Source organism: Carassius gibelio, chromosome B9 (genome assembly GCF_023724105.1).
Source record: "Carassius gibelio isolate Cgi1373 ecotype wild population from Czech Republic chromosome B9, carGib1.2-hapl.c, whole genome shotgun sequence".
NCBI lineage: Eukaryota > Metazoa > Chordata > Actinopteri > Cypriniformes > Cyprinidae > Carassius > Carassius gibelio.
In genome coordinates this window covers 28,956,236-28,980,461 of record NC_068404.1, presented here as the reverse complement: position 1 = coordinate 28,980,461, position 24,226 = coordinate 28,956,236, and the positions used below count along the sequence as shown (strand labels likewise).

Here is a 24,226-nt window from a genome sequence, read left to right as displayed (position 1 = left end):
TCTGATGAAAGCCCAGGTGTGGTGGAGAGAAGAGAGGATCTGAAAACACAGAGAGAGAGAGAGAGAGAGATGTCTGCGGTTGCCCATTAGCACAGCAGCGCCGGCTCTCCGTGTGATTGGCAGACGCAGCGGGTCATCGTGATGCACAAAGTGCTGTCTGTTCCCCGGCCTGAAGGGCTCTCTGGGAACCAGCGGCTCCCTGGAGCCACACAAACATGAAAGCAGGTCTGTATCTCCCCACGCCGGCACTGCACCTATAACATTTAGTCTTTTCTGCACCACAGGGAGCGTTTTTATATTTCACAAACCCTTCAGCTGCTGCTTTCTGCAGAGCCGCGGGAATCTGGAGACTTCAAGGCCGCGAGGCAGGGCTTTTTCTCCCCTCGGTGTTAACAGGTTGTTTTGTTGCTTATAAATGTCTTTTGGTGTATAGTGGGCTTGTCTTGGTGGATGTTTGGTGCACAAGGGTGTGTGTGTGAAATTATATATAGGCTACTTCTCATTCTAAGTGATTGTATACAATAATAATAATTATTATTATTATTATTAATGCCTGAGAAATGCACTAAAATCTAGTTAGTTTAGGCTGTAAAAAAAACTATCTATGAAATCCGAAAAAATTAATTTAATTCAAAGGAAAAACTATGATTGTTTGACCCCATTGGCATATGTTTTGTTTTCTTTCTTCTTGTTTTAAGGAATAATTTACATCATTTTAATAACATTTAATAATATTTTTCTGAAATATTAATACTTAATATATTATGTCACTGTGATTATCAAGTATGTTTATATATTATATATATTGTAATGGAAAACAAGACAAATATAGTAGTAATCATTTTTTTGAAGAGTAATTAATCTTATGTATATACATGTGTGTGTGTGTGTGTAATGTGTAAGTGTTGACCCCAACATCCATTAAATTAATATTATAATCCATTTTTATTTCTTGATCTATGTTTATTAAACAAACAAACAATAAATAAATAAATAAATGCAGCACCGTACATGACTTTATCTGTTAATACAATGCAATATTATGAAAAATGGGTGTTTAATATATAATGCAGCCAGATGAATTTCATCATGTTTGCTGAAATTCTGCTTATTTTCTTTTCTATTATGCAATAGTCAACTTTAGATGAAACCATGTCAAGTCACCATCATTTATACAGAGCTTTATACAGCACAGGTGTCAAAGCAGCTTTACAGTGTCAGGAAAATAATATCATGCAATACAGAGCAAGAGGACAATAGAAAAGTTTAAATCAGTTCATTGCTCAGTTCAGTTCTCCTCAGACAGTATCTGTGCAATCAAGTCCACAATATTGCCAGAAATTAAGTGTCCCCAACTGCAAGCCAAAGGCAACAGACAAGGAACCAGAACGGAAATGGAGAAAAAAAAAAAAAAAAAAAAAAAACCTTGTGGAGAAACCAGGCTCAGTCTCTGTGTATAAATATACATATGCTATATATATGATAACAATCATTAATCAAGTAAACCCTGTAAAAAAATGCAGTCTGGTGAATAAAATTCAAAACCACTGGTGCTGTTGAAATAAATAAAGAGTTAAATAGAAAGCAAAGCCAATACACCTTCATGCATTTATCTAGTGCTTTCAAATGAACACTTTTTTTAATACATGAATGGAATGTATAAATGAGGAATTATGAATTAAACACACAAGCACTGCTTTTCCTGCTTTTGCAACTTCTTAAATAACCACTAATGCACATGGAATTCAATTAATGCAGTGAGACTGGCAATTTGTTCAGAGCATTATCTCTAAACACTGGGAATTAATAATAAAAACCCTATTAGGAAAAGACAGAACTGCGAGAACAGACCCAACAATGGCTGGCTGGTTTCTGCATTCTTGGAGGGACGCACATGACTGCTTTTTTTCTCAATTGGTCATTGCCTCTACAAATCTGTTCTTGGAGCACACCGCCAGAATCGACAAGATGGATGTAGGCACTGAAAGTACGGCTGGACACCCATGATAAGAAGCCCATGGCTCAGAAAGAAGCAAAAGAGAGATGCTGGCCAAAAGCCTGGACCAGTGGATGCAGCTCATGCCACTAGCTCAAGAAATCACAATCATGTACAGAAGACAAAGAGCGAGAAGGTATTTCATCAATATTCACGCTGCTCTTTTCCATGCAATGAAATAAAGACACTATCAAGTGGCAAAAATTATAAACACTAGAAAAACCTTGCTGAATTCTTCCATATTTCGAGTCTTTTGTGTATCTTTGCAAATTAAAAATTGTAGAGTGAGGATGCATTTGATTCCAAACACCATTGGTTCTGCAACTGCATTAGCTAACGATGGACAGAGCAGACTTAATTTAGTCTGGCTTTTACTCTGATTATTTATGCTACGTTGTGTCAAAGTATGCAAAGATGTAATGCAAAGTATTTGTTTGTAATGTGTGTGCATTCAAGCCAATTCAGAAGTGTTTTTATGCCACCTATGGCATGTAAATGTGGAATTAAAAAAGTAAAAATGTTGCCTCAAAATTCTTTGTAAAAATGCCAGCTCTGACACACGTGGCATAATTTAGCCTGCATTGCATTGATTCTTCTTTGAGGCAGTATTTTTATATTTCATGCCACATTTACACTACATAGCTGGCATAAAAGCACTTCTGAAGTGGATTTTAGCTGTCTTTACAAAGACTGCTTAAGGCTGCTTAGAAGTGGAATCAATCCATTTACACAAAACTTATGGTACAACTAGATGGCTGCTTTAGTACTAGTGTCTGAGGTGGGATGATGTAGTCTGGATCTTATTCTGCATTGCATCTTTACACAGAATTTTAATGCATTGTTTTTACTTTCCAATAGTTACACTGCACATGTGGCAGTGAGGTGTTTTTACACAGACTGTTCAATGCTGCTCAGAGGAGGCATAAATGCATTTCCACACAAATTACACTTGTATACTTTAAGGTTAAGGTGCTCAGAGTTGGCGTAATCTTGTCTGGCTTTTATTATGCATTGCATCTTTACACTGAATAGTAAACGGGCAGAGAGTAGCCTTAACTGCCTTACAAGCTGTATAAGATGCTTTATGATGCAAAGTCAATTTCAAAGTATTTCACAACAAATAAATTAGTGTTATTATTAAGTCAAGTCTCCTGTGCACTTTGCACAATCAGTGTCTCTCTAGACTGAGCCCTAATGAGGTTTAATCTTAGTTAGGATCCTGTCTCAGAAGGCAGCTGGCTATATAGTAAAAAACAAGACTCGATATTGAAGCAGGGTCTAAATAATAAAGTGAAGCCACAACTAAGATGCGAATAATTTCATCTTATTTTCCACCCATTGTTTATTTAATCTAACACTTAATTGTGCATGCACATTGCGAGACCATTAGCAGAAGCAATTATCCGTCACCCATTAGTGCTCTTCTTCTTTTCTAGCCCAGACAGACATGAATGAGGGTCTCTGATGACACCTCGCTCTCCCACAATCACTGTCAGGTAAGAAAACCTGCCTCACATCCTCTCATTTTCTTTTAATGACCGTGACAGTGGAAGTGCAGAGGTGGAGATGTGTGTCCTCCCCACCGATCCCCCTCCCTGCAAATTTGAGCCACTTCAGGGCACTCAAAGGTGCTCCGTGGGGCTCCTTTAATGTCCACGAGCCGGAGCACGAATCATCAGGAGGTCCTGGATGTGTCACGCTTGTCACCTTGCTTTAAGTGCGTCTGGCAAGCGTGCATGCTGGATTAATATTATATAGCCTACGGAAAGACTGTCGTATCAGCGATGAAAGCGCGGTAATCATCGTTGGCCGGTGAAAAGCAGGGCAGATGTCTCATTTTATTCTGCACACTGAGCGAGCAGATAACATCCCTGTTGTCTACATTCACGGTTCCATAGAAAAGAAGCTACACAAATGCTAGACAGTTAATATGTGGTTATACAGTCATCCGATCGTTACCGCTAAATAAAGGACCTTGACATGACTCGGAGGGCTCTAGTGTCAACCTGACTGTACGTATTAATGAATGGACATGAAATATTGATTTGAGTGTGGATGATTTCATTATGTGAGGAGGAAAAGAGTATTAAATGACTGCTATGAAGCTAATCGCTTGAATGAGACGGTTTCGCATCTCCAATGTTTCATTCCTGAGTGAATCAATGAGTAAACGAGTGATTGAATCACAAATTCAACTGATTTGTCATTCACTCAGCCGATTCGTTCAAAACTGTCTTTATTTATATACAGCAGAGCTTTTAACAATACAGATTGTGTCAAAGCAACTTTACAATATTAAATATGAAAATAGTGCATAATAACCCACATGAAAAAAATTTATCGTAAATATTAAAGTGCTTTTGAACCATGCTATAGTATTAGTATTATACTGTATATATTATAGCATTTACAAAACTTTGTTAATGAATGCTACAGCAAACTGTAGCATTAACTATAGTGATCTGATAAACTGTAATAAATACTGTAGTATGCTTTAGTTTTTACTACAGTAAACTGTAGTGTATTGTAGTGTAATATACACTATAGTTGTAAACATAGTACCGTATTGGGTAAAGTCATTTGTTTATATTATTATAGTTGTTATGTTACCACAGCAACTACAGAATTACCACAACAACTTAATTCAAGCACTTTACTATAGTATGGTTCAAAAACACTATAGACGTTTACTATACATTTCTATATTTTTTCATGTATGAACAAAGGACAATAGTAAACAATATGTTTTTAGGTAAAGTCATGAATTCAATGATGTCATTATCCAGCTCGAAAAACCAGACGAAAGTTTTAATTCCAGGCTGCAGGTTTCATGAATATATATTCGTGTTTTGATCGAATCATTTGAATGCAGTGATGTATTGCTGTAACTTGCAGAAAGTTTCACGGTTGTTGGACGCAGCTAGATGACCAATCAGATTCAAGGATGTAAATTAAAGGTGCAGTAGCATAATTTGGTATTTTTAGGCTAATACTGTAGCGATGTATGAAGCACAGGCACAGCTTACACAGAAATAACTTCAACGTACAGATGATTACCTCAAAATTACTAAAACAAAGGTCGGAATCGACTACTACGAAAAATGATTCACCGTTTTGAAGCACTTGAAATGCCACAGACAAACAACAGCTGCTGGTAAAAACCTGTAGGCTAAAATTGTGTCATTTTATTAATGTGCCAAACAAACTCAATTAGCAATTAAATATTCTCTTTTCTGTGTTCTACATGCACAAGTACTAACATTAAATTAATAAAATTTGAATCGAATCGCAACAAAGCCTTGTTTGCTGAAAACATGTGACTTGGCAAGTTTAAAACACGCCCCAAATCACCGGTTTCTAAATTAATTATTCGTGAATGTTTAAAAGCTTCATGTTGCAGTGTTTGTAAAGCTCACTAAATTAAACGCATGCATTTGTGAAGTAAAGAAATATCTCACCTTTGCACGAAATTCCTGTCTGCGATGATGGTATTTAAAGTACTGGATCACATGGATACAATACTATGGTAATTTATAGTAAGTACTATAGTGTTTTTGAACCATGATAAAGTAAATTCCTTGAATTATTTTTTGTGGTCATTCTTTAGTTGCTGTAGTAAATATAGAGTTGCACTTTATTTTACAGTACGTGTAAAATACTTACAGCGAAGTTACCTTAGAAAGTTTTGGTAATACATAGGTTTAGGGTTAGGTTTAGGTGTAGGTTCAGGGTCAGTACCTACAGTAGTTATAACATAGTTACTGTAATTACTATAATAAGTACATAGTATGTACATGAAGAACAGTAAAATAAAGTGCTACCAAATATAGTAAAATAAACAAATTACCTTACCCAATACAGTTTTCTGCAACTATAGGGTGCAATACATTGCAGTTTACTGTAGTTAAAACTACAGTATACTACTGTATTTATTACAGTTTATCAGTTATGCTGTAGCATTCATTAACAAAGTGTTGTAAATACTATAGAAGATGCAGTATAATATACTTTACTATAGTATGATTCAAAAATACTTAAATATTTTGCTATAGTACTTCTTTCACGTGGGCGCCCACGAAAATTTGCTCCTTAACGGGTTACAACACTGTAGGCTAGCCTATCGCATTGTCTTTCTATTAACTTATATCACATACTGTATGTGGTTATTGGTGTGGGTGTAAACATAGCAAAACCCATATTTGTCAATGATTTTGAATAGGTCACGAACTTGTCACTACAGGATACAGTCAATGCACATTTTAAAAATAACTGTTATTGTGTAAAAACCCCATAAACTCCAACTCCTTTGAGAGAGAGAAAAAATGTCCTGTCTAAGCATAATGCTAAAATGTCTGAACATTTGCTCAAGGCAGTGTGAGTTTGCTCACTTCTGACATGGACATTCTTAGACACTACATGCCAAAGTCAATTTGATTTCCTGTAGAGTTGCTCATGTTTCCCCACTGAGACAACCGCGGTGTGACTGAAACATGAACTGCTATCACAGAAGAGCTTTCTCTAAAAAGCATCCGGTGATGAGGATTTCTCCTCATTAGTGTGATCGTGCGAAAGCAGCGTTACGGGGCGCAAAAATCGTGTTTGAAATGTGCTTCATACATCATTAAATCTAAATCGCTCGTGCTGCTTTTGGAACTTTGTGTCCTGCCTGTTTGTGGAAAAACAATAAATAATGAATAATAAATAAATAAATGAAAACACAGACCAGACAGCCTTCAAATTACTGAAGTGGATAAGGTCGTTTTTATATTTGAAATATCATATTTTATTTAGATGACTTTTGCATTCACTGTAGCACAGGACTCATGTTAGTTTAAGAAGATGAAGATGCAGTGAGAGAAAGACTCTCCACAGAGATGTCGTGGGATCCAAAAGAGTGAAATGCCTCTGTTTTAGTACATTTTCATTACAATTTATTGTCAGCATCACATATGAGTGACCAATGAAAATCTGACTGTATAATAATAATAATAATAATAATAATAATTAATAAAAATGCATGAACAATGTCACTCGCTTACTTGGAAAGTAGAGCACAATCTGACATAGTTCTGCTTCATTTTGCATTTTTTCTTTAAAAATTTTCCTAAAATCCCCAATGTTTTATTCCTATATTTAAATGGAAAAGAAAACATCCTAGATTTTCACTGTGGCCTCATATGTCTAAAACAAAGTGATGTGCTCTTTATTTCAAACCTGAAAGTATACTGTGGGAGGATAGTTGACATCAAAATACAATAAACCCATTTAAGAATAGCTCAGAAGGTGTTTGCTTTTTCTTTTTTTAAAATTAGTACATTTAAATCTTGCTGCACATACCATTTAATATCTCAGTGGGTAAATTCATGGATTAGCCAAATGATTACTAGCAAACCAAGCCTAAGCTTAATGAGTTATTAATGCCTAAGCAGAGGATTTTGTGAAATTAGGTTGCAACTCTTACACACAAGATGTTATTAGGTTCATCCAACTCAGTATTTGTTAATTGCCTGGAGTTTGAGGAAATGTATTTTACAGTTTGCATTTTAATAAATGCAATGCAAATATTTATATTCTTGTAGTTCTTCATGTAAAACTGAGGTATGTGATTTGCAATACCAAACGGAATTGCAAAAATAATGACTGTACCAATCAAACACCGTCTTACGTCGCATTTCCAATTGCAATTTCTGTTTGTTTGGTTCCTGTAGTGGCTAGGAAATAATAACACAAGACATGCAAGTGTATATAACTGTCTGTTACGCAAAACAAAATATTCTCAACTACTTTTTATTTGCATATTAAAACACATCTTTTGTTCCATAAGTTACATCAGAGTTTTACTTTTGTTTACTTTACACCTAATTTTCCAACATCGCAAAACCCATATCCATCAACTTTGATTTTTAACTTGTCTCAAAATATATTTTACTGCATGCATTTTAATAAATGCAATGCAAATGTTTATATGCATGTAAAGCTGTTTTATTACCTTTGCCGCTTGCGATCAAACCAAAACTGCAAAAATAATCAAAGATCTTCCACTGGATTGCATTGCACCGATTGCAGTTTTGTTTGGTTCAGAAATAAAACACTGCACATACAAGTGTGTACAATTCAAAAAGCATATTTTAATAGTCCTAAAAACATGTGTCTGTTATTCAAAGCTATTTTTTTTTTTCAACTATTGCTATGTGTATAACTTTTTGGTTAACCTTTGTTGAAAATGTCTCATTATACTTCAGTTTGGACCTTAAGGGCAAATCTACTGTGCATTCAGCCGGTGACCAGCAGAAACTCAAGAGTAAACACCGGAGTTTACACGACTCCTAGCACGCGAGCTGCCCACCAGCGGCACGGCATGATGACCCTGCACACCTGCCGACAGCCGTGGTAGTTGTAAGGCCACGGCCAGTAGCCCCCGTAAGGCTCACAAACCCGCTCACAATGGGTGTAACTGCGATGACATTCTGTGCAGCAAATGCCACGGTGGTCCAGCATGGGATCGAACACCATGTGCCCCTCTGAACCCTCCTCATTCCGCTGGAGAGAGAAGAGAGAAGAGATGTGAAATTAATTCAGTGGGGCAGCAGTTCTGGTTCTCTTTGTGCTTGTATTATTAGTATTAAATGTATTATTTCTTTGTACGATTATATGTTAGTCTTGTGTTGCAGTTTGTACTGAGTCATTATTCTTTATGTTTCCGAAAGAAGTCTGTTATGCTCATCAAGGCTGCATTTATTTGAGTAATAATGCTGTAAAATTGAGAAATATTAGTATGCAAATACAGGAATATTCTGAAATCTATTCCGATGTGAATCCATGTTAAAATGTAATTTATTCCTGTAATCAAAGCTGAATTTCAGCAATCCTTCAGTGTCACATGATCTTCAGAAATCATTCTAACATGCTGATTTGCTGCTCAGGAAACATCTCTGATTATTATCGATGTTGAAAAAAGTTGTGCTACACAATATTTTTATGGAAACGGAGATGGATTTTATTTCTCAGGATTCAGAGATTTCAAAAGAACAGCATTTATTTGAAACAGAAATCTATTGTAACATTATAAAAGTGTCTTTAGTGCCACTTTTGGTCAATTTGACTTGCGATTCCCACAAAATATTAATGGTAATAATTATTTGATAGATTCAAAATATGTAAAACATATATATATTAAAAGCAGCAAAAATGGATGTATTAAAATAGTTATTTTAAATTGGAATAATACTTCAAAATATTACTGTTTTTACAGCATTTTCGATCAAATAAAGGCAGCTTTCACTCTTAAAAATAAAGGTGCTTAGGTTCTTCACAGCAATGCCAAAGAAGTACCATTCAATCAAAGGTTCCATCTCTTTCTTAACTTTTTATAATCTGAAAAACCTTCTTTCGCCGTAAAAACCTATTAGGAAACAGAAAGGTTCTTCAGACAGAAGGTTCTTTATAGAACTATTTAGACAAAAAGGATCTTCGATGGCATCGTGAAGCACCTTTATTTTTAAGAGTGTTGGCGAGAAGAAGAATCTGAATTATTCCAAACGTCTGACTGGTAGTATATTTATAGTATGTTTATGCATGACTGTAATAATGAAGGCATGGCTCACATGATAAGGGTTTTCAGGGTTATAACCGGGCCTTGTCGCCCGCTCATCTTCTCTGGCTGAACTCGTGGAGTTTCGGCGTCTCGTCTGTTGTCGGTTTAATCCACCTGTAGTCTGGCGTCTCTCTCGCGGCACACTTCTCCTCTTCCTCAATGCTTCAGAGAAAGAGTGAAGAGCAAGGCATTTCTGAGCTTTAGATGGTAATCACTGCCTCATTCACACATGTCACGGTCAATGTGTGATGGCCATCAACCGTGGATCTGTTTTGCATTAAATATCCCACCTGGGATCTATAAAATGTATGTATTTGTATCTAAAAAAGAAACGTGTTTATGTGCTGTATGAACTCGGCTAACAGGAAACATTCTCAGAATGTTCTGCCAAGGGTCTATTAAAGTCACAAACAAATTCAAAGTTATAATGTTTGGACAAAAATGTTATATATGCATTGTTAATTAACTTTTTTTTTTCTGAAACGTTCAGGTTGGACATTTTTCTAATGCTTTTTTTTACTTTACTACTAGCTACTTTTCAAAACATTCAACATTCTAAAAATGGAACGTTTCATTAATGCTGTTTGCTAATCTTTGCATGCTACTACTTGATTCAGAACGTTCAGAGAACATTCGAAAGTAATGTTTCCATATGTTTGGAATAATAAAATGGAATGTTCATATAGCCAACATAAACATTCTGAAATAATGTTTTCATAACTAAATGTAATGTATTTTTGTTGGCTGGGATTTCTGGTCTTTAATAACGTTCTCAAAACGTTAGCACAAAAACATTATTTTCATTATGGGAATGTTGCTTTTGAATATTCTTTTAACATTCCGAAACAAGTAATATCTTTTTTTTTTCTTTTTTAAATGTTAGTTTAACTCATGATGATGGCATTATAAGGCTTATTCTGAACTATTAATTATACAATATAAAAAGCAATACTTTATCACCATATTAACTTGCACTTCATCATTGCTCTTCATGTGTTGCAGGTGTATTAATGGAAATGCAGTGAAACACCTCTGGAGTTTGCAGGATGATGCCAGTAAATGGGAAGGTCTCCGCAGAATCTCATTATTTCAGGGCTCAGAAAACTGACGTCCTTCAGTGGTTCTTCAGAAGCGATCCAGACCAGAGACCCCACATCAGGTTTCACCGCGCCAGCGTCAGCCTCCTATTGGTAATTAAAACACAACGGGTGACTGAACACGGAAACCTGAAAGTTCCAGGCTAAAAGATTAATTTTGAAAGTGGAAGTGCATGGATGTCAAAAAAAAAAAAAAAAAAACAACACTACTTTTAAGTTGTTGTTAATGAAGATGCTTTTTGAATACAAAAGCAGGTAAGCCTTAAAGGCCTGTTCAAACTAATTATAATGATTAATCACTGTCTTCTTAGTTATCATTTTCAGTGTTAATGGCTTTTAAACACCTTGATCCTGATATAAATCATTAGCTCAGCCAATGGCGTGAGTCTGGGGGCGGGGTTATCCGTTTGACAGACAGCAGATGGGGGCGTGGCCAGAGAAGCAGTATGAAATTCTGTTTAGTGAAGCTGATGATGCCCAAATTGCTCACTTTGACTTTAAGCAAACATTTTGAGATGAAAAATCAGTTTAATGAGTAATTTAATATGCAGTGTATTCACAGTTACAGCCAATTACATAACATTTAGACTGATAAACTTTAGTCTCATTTATATTATTATTCATGTCGAAGAAGGTATTCTTTCTCACCTCAGAAAGTTCAGATCTGACTTCTGATTTGATGTAACACTTCTCTTTTCTAGGAAACTTGACTGCTGTAATGCCCTGTGAAAGAATGAAAATAAATGAGATATTTTCTGAACAGCTCTGAAATGAGATGCGCAGGTTTATTATGTGCTACTCACGGCTTTGAAGTCTTGAACTTCCACAATTTTCCCATCTGCAGCATCCGAATCGTCTTCTATCTTAATATCGATGTTACTGTAGTGAGCGCTGATCACCTGGCGATCATAAAATACCAGAGTTAAGTTCTAAGTTGTTCTTTTAAGAAAAAATAACCCACTTAATTTTGATGCTTTTTTTTCCTTTTTTCTTTTTCCAGAAAACAATACTTAATTACTTGGGTCATTTTGCTGCTCTGGTAAATGCATCTTAATTTAAAAATGTTGAATTTCTATTGGAAAATAAGACAAAATATTAAATTAGAAAGTAATTTCTTGTTTATTATACAGTTTATTTGAAAATTGTAGAATAAAATACAATACAAACATTAAATAAAACTATAATTAAAAGGGAAATTAATAATATTATGAATGCATATATAAAAATAGTAATGATAAAAAATTATGGAAAAAAACATTAAATTAATAAAACAATTACCTAATATTAAGATGAATAGAACGTTTTTTTTCTTCGATTTTTTTATTATTATTTCGATCATTTATTATTTAACATTAGATTAACTTGATGTACAAGAATAACTAAAACAAATAAAAAAATGTAAAAATAAATTTTACAATTAAAAATTATATTTTTATATTTAAACACAAAACACAAGAAAAATAAATATATTTTTTAAATGAATATAAATAAAATATATATTATATAATTTATATTCATTTAAAAAATATATTTATATTTCTTGTGTTTTGTGTTTTGTTTTTAAATCTAAAAATATAATTTTTAATCGTAAAATTTTTATTTTTAAATTTTTTTAAAATAGCAACTATCTTAGACAAAAATCAATACAAATAAATTCATAAATGAAATTATATCTCAAAATAACAATCCAACAAATATTACATATTTTAATCCAGTGGTTCAAATGATGCTAGATGGAAATAATAAAACTAACAATATAATCATGGATACTTGTCAAAAGGAGAAAATGCCTCCACAATAAAGTAATTAGTTAAATAATAATTTGTGACATTTTTTTCTTTCATACATTAATCAGTTTTGGTTTGCCAATTAATCTACGTCCTGAAGCAAACCTACTGTGAACCACTGATTTATTCCATATAAAACATACTGTGTAATATTGGTGCATTATTTTGTGCAGTGGTTTGCTCACGGGTGCAGCTCTCACTGGCCGTTTGTGTTTGCGTTGGGATGTGATGCATGCTGATCTGTTTGCAGTGTTAACACTGCGTGATTATAACCCAGCACACAGACCTCTTTGTTTGCCGTCTTTAACCTGGACGATTTTTTTGAAATGCCAGAGGTGCCTGAAATCAATGCACACTGATGGCTGCAAATGCAAACACGGTGCTGCCTGCTTCATTGATCATTCCTGACACTTTGCTGAGACAAACGCAATTTAAATATTCTCATTCCAACTCAGACCTACCGTGCTTTAAATATCGACACGTCTGCGCTATTGCATCAGCATGCATTTGAGAGCAAAACGAAGTGATTATGCAATGCGGAATATTAAAAATGGATACTTTAAATATAGCAGTGTTATAAAATCCCCTTGATGAATGCATGCATGCGTGCAAATTAAACCCAAAACACTGAACAATTTGCTGCAAATCAAGAAGAAAAAAACAGCAAAATGTTTGTATTATTACGCAGTTAACTCAACAAAAAATTGTCATTCCACCTCATCAATAATAAACGCTTTACTGCTTTGATTTGCCTTTAAGCAGTTCAAGTTTTAGCTTTAGTTGGCTGAATTTGATAGACACTCCAAAAAGTTTTTTGTAGGAGGTTGCTGAACAGTTGCACTAATTTTGAGCCAGACTAGTTTAGACTACTGTACAGTCTGGTCTGAGACACTTACTTCTTTCTCGCTGACTTTCCACAAGCAAAAAGCTCCAATGCCTCCAAAAAGCAGCAGAACGATGCCAGCGATGAAGGCTACGACCACTGTCGTCTTCACACGCACAAACCCTTTGGGCTTCAAGCTACTGTATGCCTTATTAAACACACATAGTTGGATTATAGACATAAATCAAGTGTATTAGATGCATAATGTGAAGTTTAAGGATAAAATGAAAGCATCGCCTACCTCAAAAGGAACTTTTTCTGATGTTTCCTCCATGGCGTCCTGGCTTCTACTGAAAGCAGAGCTTTGTGACTTGGTGTAGCTTCTCTCAAGTTTCTATCATGTAGGTGAGAGAGAGGAAAAATTCAGGCAAAGCAAACAAGGTCCCGGAGAAACCCAAGCCTGGAATTCCTCTCCGGGGATTTTCTGTGGCATGAGAAAACAGTGCTGAGACACACGCTTCTGACTATTCATGCACATTTGCAGTGAATTTGTGTAAATAGACAGGCAAAAGAGGCCCAGATTACCTGAATTCACTGGTGTAAAACTATGGGACGCTTTTGAGGGCAACATCTATTTTTGAATTCAACAAAAGTCAAGTAAGGTTCTTCAGTTTACCCAGGACTGGATCTGTAAAAGGTCTCATTATGTACACTACAAGTCAAAAGTTTGGACACACTCATTTTCTATTTTGCACTTTAAAAATAAAATCAGTCATTTGATTAAAGTACTCAAATAGAGGTCTGAGAATGATAAAGTAGTGATATAAATGTGTTACACAAATGAATATTCTTATATTTAATCTTTTTTGTCAAGTTTTTTTTCATTATGAACATTCAATAGCCAACTTCAGGTGCATCATGGGATGCTTTTTAACACTACTTAAGAAGAAACATGCGTGAGTAAAACTAAAAACATTTAAAACATTTTTACTTATCTAAAATAGAACGAACATTATTTCAAATCTCCCGTTCCAGCACATCCCCAAATCTGATCTATTAGATTGAGATCTGGTGACTGTGGAGGTCATCTGAGTAACGTGAAATCATTGTCATGTTCAAGAAACCAGTCTGAGATGATTTGAGCTTGGTGACATGGTGCATTATCCTGCTGGAAGTATTCATCAGAAGATGGGACACTGTAGTCATAAAGGGATGGACATGGTCAGAAACAACAATACTCAGGTAGACTGTGGTGCCTAAACGATACTCAGTTGGTAGCACCCAAAGTGTGCCAAGATAATATCCCCCACACCATTACACCACCAGCAGCCTGAACCGTTGAGAAGGGGCCAGGATGGATCGATGTGTTCATGTTCTTTACTCCAAATTCTGAGTCTAACATCTGAATGTCGCGGCAGAAATCAAGACTCATCAGACCAGGCTACGTTTTTTCCAATCTTCTATAGTCCAATCTTTGGTGAGCCTGTGTGAATTGTATCCTCTGTTTCTTGTTCTTGTCTGACAGGAGCTTCACCCGGTGTGCTCTTCTGCTGCTGTAGCTCATCTGTTTCAGGGTTTGATGTGTCGTGTGTTCAGAGATGCTCTTCTTCATACCTTAACGACTGGTTATTTGAGTTACTGTTGACTTTCTATCATCTCTCACCAGTCTGCCCATTCTCCTCTGACCTCTGACTTCAACAAGACATTTTCATTCACACAACTGCTGCTCACTGGATATTTTCTCTTCTTCAGACCATTCTCTATAAACCCTGGAGATGGCTGTGTGTGAAAATCCCAGTAGGTCAGAAGTTTTTTAATACTCAGACCAGATCATCTGGCACCAGCAACCCTTCCACGCTCAAAGTCACTTAAATCCCCTTCTTCCTCATTCTGATGCTCAGTTTGAACTTCAGCAAGTCGTCTTCTCCACATCTAGATCTCTAAATGCATTGAGCTGCTGCCATGTGATTGGCTGATTAGTAATTTGTGTTACCAAGCAATTGAACAGCTAATAAAGTGGGCGTTGAGTATATATATATATATATATATATATATTTATAAATTGCTTTCTCTGCTGTGGAGTCAAGACATTTGCAAATATGATTGAAAGATGAATATGCGACAAAACTTGCATTCGACGATGACACACACAAACCAGGATGAAGACAAGGAAGCCGACTCTGAAAGAAAAGCAAGCAATTTGGATGCTAAAAGAAAAGTGAAAGTAACTTAGAACTATAGGAAAAACAAAGGGCATGGAGAAAACAAGAGTTTGGAAACTACCGCCAATATCAGCAACGACGACCTGATCGGCTGAGAAAAACAACAGTAGCTGATGACAGACAAATCATAAGCTGTGAAAATGAACAATAAAATGCATGTCTGTAGATGAGAAAATGCATGAGAAAATTTATTTGTAAGCATAATTTTATTCAATATTTAAGCATTTAAACAGAAGTTTGAAATATTTTTCAATTTTTGACTGAATTAGACAAGGATGCAAAAAAAAAAAAAAAAAGAAATGTAAAAAAAAATGTCCTCATGTTTATATTTCTTAAAGTAGCACTTCATTTCTTTCTGCCCGTAGTAGTAGTGCCAAGGTCATGAGTTTAATTGCAATTGATAAAATGTAATAATAAATAATAACAATTACATTGTAAGAAAACATTACAAAAGTGGAAACATTTAAAACCTTTAATTTGAAATTGTATGATGAATTTTAATTGTAAGCACAATTTATAATTGTCTTCAATTTAATATAATTCAAATTTTCAGCAAATTCCAAAAATTATTCAGAAGCCTCAAGTTTTAACAGTTTTTAAGATCCTAAAATGTCCAAAATGACAAGAAAGTGAAGGACACAAAACATTGTAGGATTTTACAATAACTTATTTTATTTCTCACTTATTTTATAAGTAAACATTATAAAAGTGGTAACATTTGCAGCTTTTAAAAAAAATGACATTTAATGTGTTACACTTCGTTACAATGTGACAAAAAAGTGACACATACAAACAAACACAATCACATTATATTCATCCAAAACATGCTGTGAAAAAAACAACAGATAATATTGTTAAAAATATACTTTGTATATACAAAACATCAACGCAGTCAAAGATAATATGTACAGCAACATTATGACAGTATATGCCAGTATCAGACTGAGGTATCAAGCTTCTGTAAACCTGCCAGGACTCTCTGTGGCGATGGGTTTGGTGGAGTGTGTGAAGACTTGCATGTCTATATTCTCCGAGTCTTGTCTCCGCTGTGACTGTGGAGAGCAGATGTGAATGTAATCGTACTGACTCTGCTGATCTTCTGTAAGGCTGTGCAAGGCCACGCTTCTGTTGTTCTGCGTGTCGTAACTGCTCCTCTGAAGCGTGGCCTGTGAGCACGGCCTCGTCCTTTGGAAGGTCGAGAGATGTCTGCTATTAATGCTCCCGCTGGTTCTGCTCACCGACGGGCTCCAGCATCTGTCCGAGTGACCCAGGATCCTGCACTCGCTGGTGCAAGCCCACAGACCTGAGGAAACACACTCAGGTGAGGAACAGCCACAATAAAACTGCTTTTAATATCTTATATGAACTTCAGTCCAGTAAAGTAATCCAGTCAACAACAATTTAGCAACATTTGCATCACTTTACATCAATTATAATAATTTTTTTCTCAAAATCAAAGTATGCATTTTTATATTTCATAGTATTTCTGACTTTGCTTCTCAGAATTTTTTGTTTCTGACACTTGTGAAACAAACTCGTGATTTGGACTTTTTTTCTTAGAAAAATCTCACTGTTCAGACGTTTCTTCTAAGAATTGCGAGTTTTTGCAGGTTGTGAGATATAAGCTCGCAATAAACTTTAACCAATCAACGGCATTTGCAAATTTACATCTCGCAATTTTGGCTTGTTTCTTGAGACCATATTCCCCAGGAATTCTGATTTTACATCTCCCAATTGTGACATTTTTCTGGAATTCTGAGTTTATATCTCATACTTTAGATTTTTTCATTGAATTCCGTTTTTTTTTATGTTGTAATTTTCACTTGTTTCTCTGAATTCTGAGTTTATTTTTCGTAATTTAAAATTTTCTCTGAATTCTAAGTTTATATCTTGTAACGTACTTTTTTCTTGAGCCCCTTTCACACTGCCATTCCGGCAAATACACAGGTAAAGTGTTCCTGCAATTGTTCCCCGGGTCGCTAGATTTTGCACTTTCACACTGCCAGTGATTACCCGGTATATGTGCGTGCTTTCACACACAACCCTTGAAGATCCCGTAACGACACGTGACATCATTGAGTGACGTGTAATGTACGAGTCGAAAACGCTAGGCACGTTATACTTTCACTGAAGCAAGCAAACGATCTCTGAGTCAGCACGGAAAGTGAGGAACTAACTGATCTCTGCTTCACTACAGTTTGCAAATATGTTTTTGTCGCAAACGTTGATCTTCCTTCAAAACAGCCGGTAAAAGAGTCGCGCAATAAAGCACGTCATAACTTCGACATGGAATTAGATCTGGCTTTTGTTCACACAGCGCTCGTCCCTGGTTGAACCCCGCAATGTTACTAGGTCCCCGACCCGGGTTCAATGCGGTAATCAATCGTGGTTGCTTTCACACAGAAGGCAAGGCAATGTTCCGGAAATATTGCAGGTCCGACGTGCAGTGTGAAAGGGGCTTTGGAATTCTGAGTTTATATATGATAATTTTGACTTTTTTCTTTTTTCTTTAAATTCTTATTTAAATAACATCCTGTAACTTACTTTTTCTTGGAATTCTTTGTTTACATCTTGTAACTTTAACTTTTTACTATCAGAATTCTGAGCTTGCATGTTGTAATTTTGTGCCCTTTTTTCCAGCAAATTTATATTGTGAGTTTGTCTCACAATTCAGGCTTTTCTTTTCTTAGGAACACGACACATAAACTCATAATTAAAAAGGTTATTACAAATATTTATCTCACAGTTCCCATATCAGTTTAAATCGTACAATTCTGACTATTATTCTGAAAACGGCAGTTTATAGACTTGAGTAATGTTGCAAGTCAGAATTGTGAGAAAAAAACTTCTAAATTGTGTGAAATAAACTCAAAATTGCATTATATTCGTTTGACTTTTAATGTGCTCAGATGCATGTGACTCTTGATTTGCACACTGCTCAACTCTATTGCGCGTGTGATCTCTCAGGCTCTTTGTTTCCCATACATTAGTGTTTAACAAGGATGCAACAGAAATGAATAAAAACTGACCTTGAAGTGATCCAATCAGCAGCTAATTATTCTGAGCACCTCTCTATTTTAACTTTGCTTCACTAATCCACACAACACCAACACCTCATCAACACAACCATGATCCTGTCTGTGTGAGAAGCCATGCTACCAGTGACTCTGTCTTTATTTGTTTCATTGGTGCAGTTTTATCAAGAACACAAATGATCAGTTACAGTATGTAAGACTTACTTTCTAACTGTATAAAACTACAATTGTCTCTTCTCTCGTTTAGTGTAAGACCTTTATCAATGCTCCACATCCTCCAACTATTCTTTGTTTTGTGTTTTGCATCAGATCCTATATTACCTTTGACATTCAACAAGATTATTTGGAGGCATATATATATATATATATATATATATATATATATATATATATATATATATATATATATACTCCAAATTCTGAGACTAACGTCTGAATGGAATCAAGACTCATCAGACAAGACAACGTTTTTTTCTATCCTCAATTGTCCCAATTTTGGTGAGCCTGTGTGAATTGTATCCTCTGTTTCTTGTTCTTATCTGACAGGAGCTTCACCCGGTGTGCTCTTCTGCTGCTGTAGCTCATCTGTTTCAGGGTTTGATGTGTCGTGTGTTCAGAGATGCTCTTCTTCATACCTTAACGACTGGTTATTTGAGTTACTGTTGACTTTCTATCATCCCTCACCAGTCGGCCCATTCTCCTCTGACCTCTGACATCAACAAGACATTTTCATTCACATCTGCTGCTCACTGGATATTTTCTCTTCTTCAGACCATTCTCTGTAAACCCTGGAGATGGTTGTGTGTGAAAATCCCAGTAGATCAGAAGTTTTTTAATACTCAGACCAGCCTGTCTGGAACCAACAACCCTTCCACCCTCAAAGTCACTTAAATCCCCTTCTTCCTCATTCTGATGCTCAGTCTGAACTTCAGCAAGTCGTCTTCTCCACATCTAGATCTCTAAATGCATTGAGCTGCTGCCATGTGATTGGCTTTGATTGGCAATTTGTGGTACCAAGCAATTGAACAGGTGTATCTAATAAAGTGGCCGGTGAGTGTGTGTGTGTGTGTGTGTGTGTGTGTGTGTGTATATATATATATATATATATATATACACATGCTTAGAATTCTGCAAAAAGATTAAATATATTACCATTTTGGACATGTATATGCATAATAATAAAGCATGTATAATAAATAGTTTTGAGTGTCAGATGAGTTGATTCTAACCTTTATATGATGTGTAGTCTTTCTTGAGGCCTTCACTGATGTCAGAATCACTGTCATTAACATCACTGTCTCCTTTTCCGCTGTCTTTGCCACTGATCTGTGGGTCTCTGACTGCGATGGTCATCATGGAGTTTCCTTTCCATACAGTGATGGGTCGAGCGTTGTCTTTACCATACCCAGGCAAAGTGGAATAACCCTGTGAAAACACAAGGACCAAAGCTCATCATCTCTGCTTTTTCAGAACGATATGACATGGAGTAAATAATGACAGACATTTCATTGATAAACTACTTTTACTGTTATAGTTAAGCACACTTTTGTGTTCAGTCCACACTATTTATTAATTTATATAATTTATTTATTTATTGGGGTGGGGGGTATACTGTATATGCACATTGATCAGGCAGATGCCTTTGACTGTTGCATTGCATGCTTGTTTTATTTCTGCATCCTGTGCCATGGTTTTTAATACAACATATCAAGCTAAAAACTAAATGACCTATGTGGCGAGTGGGGCGGGGCTGAGAGGCGTGGGAACGAGGAGTGAGGCCAGGTGTAGTGATTGGAGATGAGCTGCACCTGCGCCCCACCGCCGGTATCGAGTCCCACGTAGGAGATGGAAGGATATAAAACTGGAGCGACTATAGTGAAGGACGAGAGAGGACCAGGCCTGGACAATATTTTATTTTTGCTTTTTATTTTGTGCGCACCAGTCGTCCGTGAGGGGCTGGTGCGCTGTTTTGTGTTTATTTTTGAATTATTAAAATGTTTTGACTGTGCGCCGGTTCCCGCCTCCTTCTTCCCGATGAATAGTTTTTATCATTACAACCTATTTTATTCCTTTGCATCAGTCTCCCCTATTGTTATTTTTCATTGTTGCATTTAACTTTCAAGTAACGAAAATGCTTTTTCTATTATTAACTACTGTATAATAACTCTAAATTTGATCCCAATCCTTCAGTTGTTATAATCATTTTTGCTCTTTTTCACCATTTTATTTATTGTTACAACCAAAGCATGTGGACATTTTTACGGAGCCCCGCACATGACATGCAAGAAAAAACAAATAAATCATGCACACAATTTACTAATTCATTCCCTTGATGTATTAAAAAGTGCACACAATAACTATTTTGTATCCTTGTTTTGCTTAATCGTGCACACAATTTACTCATTTGTTCTCTCGATTTATAAATCATATGCACGATTTAACAAATCGAGGAAACATTTTGGTAAATCGTGGACACAATCGCATCTCATATATATATATATATATATATATATATATATATATATATATATATATATATATATATATATATATATATATATATATATATATATATATATATATATATGAGATGCAAGTCTTTGTTCACTGCATTGTGCAAAGTAAGTTTTTGAAAACAATTATTTTGGTTTTATTCCTTTGCTTTCCATCTGCACTGTTTTGGATTGGCCTGTGCACATGCATCAGATGAACATTATTGGCTTTCATATCTTGCGTCATTAGCATCGCTCGTTGAGCCCTGCATTCTGTTCAGCTGTGCTCCGTTAAGAAAGAAACAGTCAAGAAAGAAACAGACACCACTTACATCTATTTCCCCCGCCACACTCCTATATTTGCTCTTGAAAGTCTGAGAGGTTTCGTTAAAAACTTCAGGCGTTGCCTGCACACTGTTGTGTAGTTTCTCAGGCGTGCCGATGACGGTCGTGGAGTGAAATGCATGCGAGTCAAACACATTGGCAGTCTGGCTGGATATCATCGACACGGCATTGTGCTCTTTATCGTAAGGAATATCCACTGTATCAGGAAGGTCAGCTTGTCTCTTCTGACCATTTTTGCGGCTTTTGCATAGTATGTACGATAAAATAGCCAAAAACAGCAGTGAGGTACTCGTCAAAGCCAAGATTAAAATAAGTGTCCATTGTTTTGGTTCGCCGTCCTCTCTTTCGTCATAAAAATTGCCATTGGAGGGTGCAGACTCAGTTAGGGTGAAATGAATCGTAGCTGTTGAGGTTAGCGACGGGTGGCCGTTGTCGTTAACTGTTACTAAGACTTTCCATAAGTCGTACTCCTCGTAATCGATTTTGCGGTTGATGTATATTTCCCCCGTATTCGGATCAATTGCAAAACCAAAATCGCCTCCGTCATAAAGTTTGTAAGTGAGCTCTGCGTTCAAACCGGCGTCTGAATCTTTCGCCACGATTCGGGTCACGATATAACCAGGTGGTGCGTCTCTGGGAAGCTGGATTTCGGCAGATCCGTTGACAAGTGGCGGTTGCATTATTGAAGGCATGTTGTCATTCTGATCAACCACATTGATAATCAGTACAGCACTGTTGTGAAGTTGCGGCCATCCTCGGTCGCTGGCCTGGACACGAAGATCTAGCCGCTTCGTGACTTCATAATTAAAACTTTGCAAGGCGTAAACGTTCCCCGCTTGATTCATAATAGCAAACCTGGAGATGCTGTTGGTGTCCGAGTCAAAAAGCTCATAGCTTATTTCCCCGTTAAGCCCAGAATCCTGATCGCTGGCTAAAATCGTAGTAATGTAGGTACCTGGAAGTCGATTCTCCTCAATGAAACCTTCATATATCTTAGCGCTGAATGTCGGGGCATTGTCATTGACGTCTGTAAGCCGTATAATGTAATGAGTGACTGTGCGTAATGGTGGTACGCCGAAATCCTCAGCCACTACAGTCAAATTATACTCCGCGATCTTCTCTCTATCCAGAGGAGCCATCGTGACTATAGTGTAGCTCCCTTCATACGCTCTTTTAAGCCTGAAGTTTCCATGTCCACCATTTAGAGTGCAGCTCACTTGCCCGTTCGCTCCAGTGTCCTTGTCTTTGATGCTGATTAAAGCAACCAAGATGTCTGGACCTGTAGCTTCGCTAACATGTGCAACACCATCCGTTACTGACGTGATGGACGTGATGATGATTTCAGGCGGGTTGTCGTTCACATCTCTGATGTTGATGATGATTTTGCACATTGAGAGCATAGGATTGTGTCCTAAATCGCTGGCTTGGATGTCAATTTCATATGTGGTCTCGTCTTCATAATCCACAGGGTTTTGCAAAGTCAAATGTCCAGTTTTGTAATCCAGTTTAAACAGTTGTCTGATCTTTGTTGTGACTTGTTTCCCAAATTCATACACGACCTGTCCATTGAGACCTTCGTCTGGATCGACAGCGTTTAAGTCTAGCAGTAGCGAATCAACAGGGGTGTCCTCTGGCACGTCCACAGCGTAATGGCTGTGGTCAAACAGAGGGCTGTTGTCATTAGCATCCTTCACTTTGACGGTGACATTAGTGGCGCCGCTTTTCGCCGGATTCCCGCCGTCTGCCGCCACAAGTTTTAGCGCGAAAAAAGCGCGGGATTCGCGGTCAAGCTCTTTGACGAGCACCAGCTCCGCATATTTAACCCCATCCACTCGCGTTACGACATCGACGCTAAAGTGAGCGTTTTCGCTCAGATGGTAGGTTTGGATAGAGTTAGACCCCACGTCTGCGTCCTCGGCGGCGTCCAGCGCGACGCGCGTCCCAAGCGCCGCGCTCTCGGAGATCTCGACGGTGCAGTCGGCGCGCGGGAACACCGGTGAGTTGTCGTTTACGTCCAGAACTTCCACCTCGACGTGAAAGAGCTCAAACTGCTCTGCGGACACAAACGCGACGTCAAAAGTGATTACGCACCGCGGGTTGCGCTTGCAGATGCGTTCGCGGTCGACGCGCTCTTCCACCGAAAGCCTCCCGTCGCTTTCCCTGAATCGGATGAAGGAGCCGGTGGAGGGGCTCATGAGCTTAAACCTGATTCCGGGGAAAGTCCTGCGCGTTTTGTCCGGGGTCCAGGTTACATTGCTGGCTAGAGTTCCGATGACCGTCGGCGGTCGGACCTCCTCGTATATCTTATACCTCACCGTTCGTTCCTCAGAAACGACCTGTGAAACCAACGTAATGCATATCAGCGTACCTCCAAATATCCGCGCGAACAAAAGTCCTCGCTCCATTTTAGCGCACCTGCGCGCGGAGAGACTCGCGCTGTTCATCAGGTTCTCTGAACTGAAGCGCAAAGTCACTTGTTCCGCGCGCAGCTTCTTCTCTCACCCCTCCCGCGACAGACGCACGCGCCAATGACATTTACAATGCACACGGATGACCAATACACCTTCACACAGGTCTGATGCACGCGGGGAAGAACGCGATAGTCAATGCATTATAATGGAATTGAAGAGAATATTCAGTAGGCTACTGTAGGACTCGTGCTTTGTGCGCGCATGTGGGGAGGGAGACAGGACAAAGAAAAGGACATTTCATTTTCTCTCTCCTGTTTGAATGGACAGGGAAGGACACTGATTTGGTAATGCATTTGCTGTAGAAACTTGACATTTCTTGTTTGACAGTCCTTTAGAATTGAAATAGCCCTATTATTTAAATATA

General features: G+C 37.2%; 2 protein-coding genes across 2 annotated transcripts; both read right to left on the bottom strand.

Annotated features, from left to right (window-relative positions):
• Positions 1-8,104: 8,104 nt before the first annotated feature.
• cnmd (chondromodulin) lies at positions 8,105-13,686 on the bottom strand. Its single transcript, XM_052564958.1, has 7 exons — positions 13,599-13,686; positions 13,371-13,505; positions 11,491-11,586; positions 11,336-11,410; positions 10,621-10,774; positions 9,601-9,752; positions 8,105-8,536 (listed from the first exon to the last, which is right to left on the bottom strand). Exons 1-7 carry the CDS (start codon positions 13,629-13,631, stop codon positions 8,312-8,314), a joined length of 870 nt encoding a protein of 289 aa, XP_052420918.1. The 5' UTR covers positions 13,632-13,686; the 3' UTR covers positions 8,105-8,311.
• A 2,550-nt stretch (positions 13,687-16,236) lies between these two features.
• On the bottom strand, positions 16,237-23,829 carry si:ch211-199f5.1 (protocadherin-8). The gene is made up of 3 exons (XM_052564949.1): positions 21,379-23,829; positions 19,784-19,979; positions 16,237-16,822 (listed from the first exon to the last, which is right to left on the bottom strand). The coding sequence occupies exons 1-3, from the start codon at positions 23,794-23,796 to the stop codon at positions 16,470-16,472; spliced, it is 2,967 nt and encodes a 988-aa protein (XP_052420909.1). The 5' UTR covers positions 23,797-23,829; the 3' UTR covers positions 16,237-16,469.
• Between the last annotated feature and the right edge of the window lie 397 nt (positions 23,830-24,226).

What these genes read in the sequence shown, in the direction of transcription:
- cnmd (XM_052564958.1), bottom strand. Translation starts at nt 13,631, where the DNA reads ATGGAGGAAACATCAGAAAAAGTTCCTTTTGAG. An exon ending in CAGAAAAAGTTCCTTTTGAG is followed by an intron (nt 13,506 to 13,598) that starts GTAGGCGATGCT and finishes GTGTTTAATAAG; the next exon opens with GCATACAGTAGCTTGAAGCC. An exon ending in TCATCCTGCAAACTCCAGAG is followed by an intron (nt 9,753 to 10,620) that starts GTGTTTCACTGC and finishes CTTTCTCTGAAG; the next exon opens with CATTGAGGAAGAGGAGAAGT.
- si:ch211-199f5.1 (XM_052564949.1), bottom strand. Translation starts at nt 23,796, where the DNA reads ATGGAGCGAGGACTTTTGTTCGCGCGGATATTTGGAGGTACGCTGATA. An exon ending in GTGTGGCGGGGGAAATAGAT is followed by an intron (nt 19,980 to 21,378) that starts GTAAGTGGTGTC and finishes GTGTTTTCACAG; the next exon opens with GGTTATTCCACTTTGCCTGG. An exon ending in AGACTACACATCATATAAAG is followed by an intron (nt 16,823 to 19,783) that starts GTTAGAATCAAC and finishes GTGTTTCCTCAG; the next exon opens with GTCTGTGGGCTTGCACCAGC.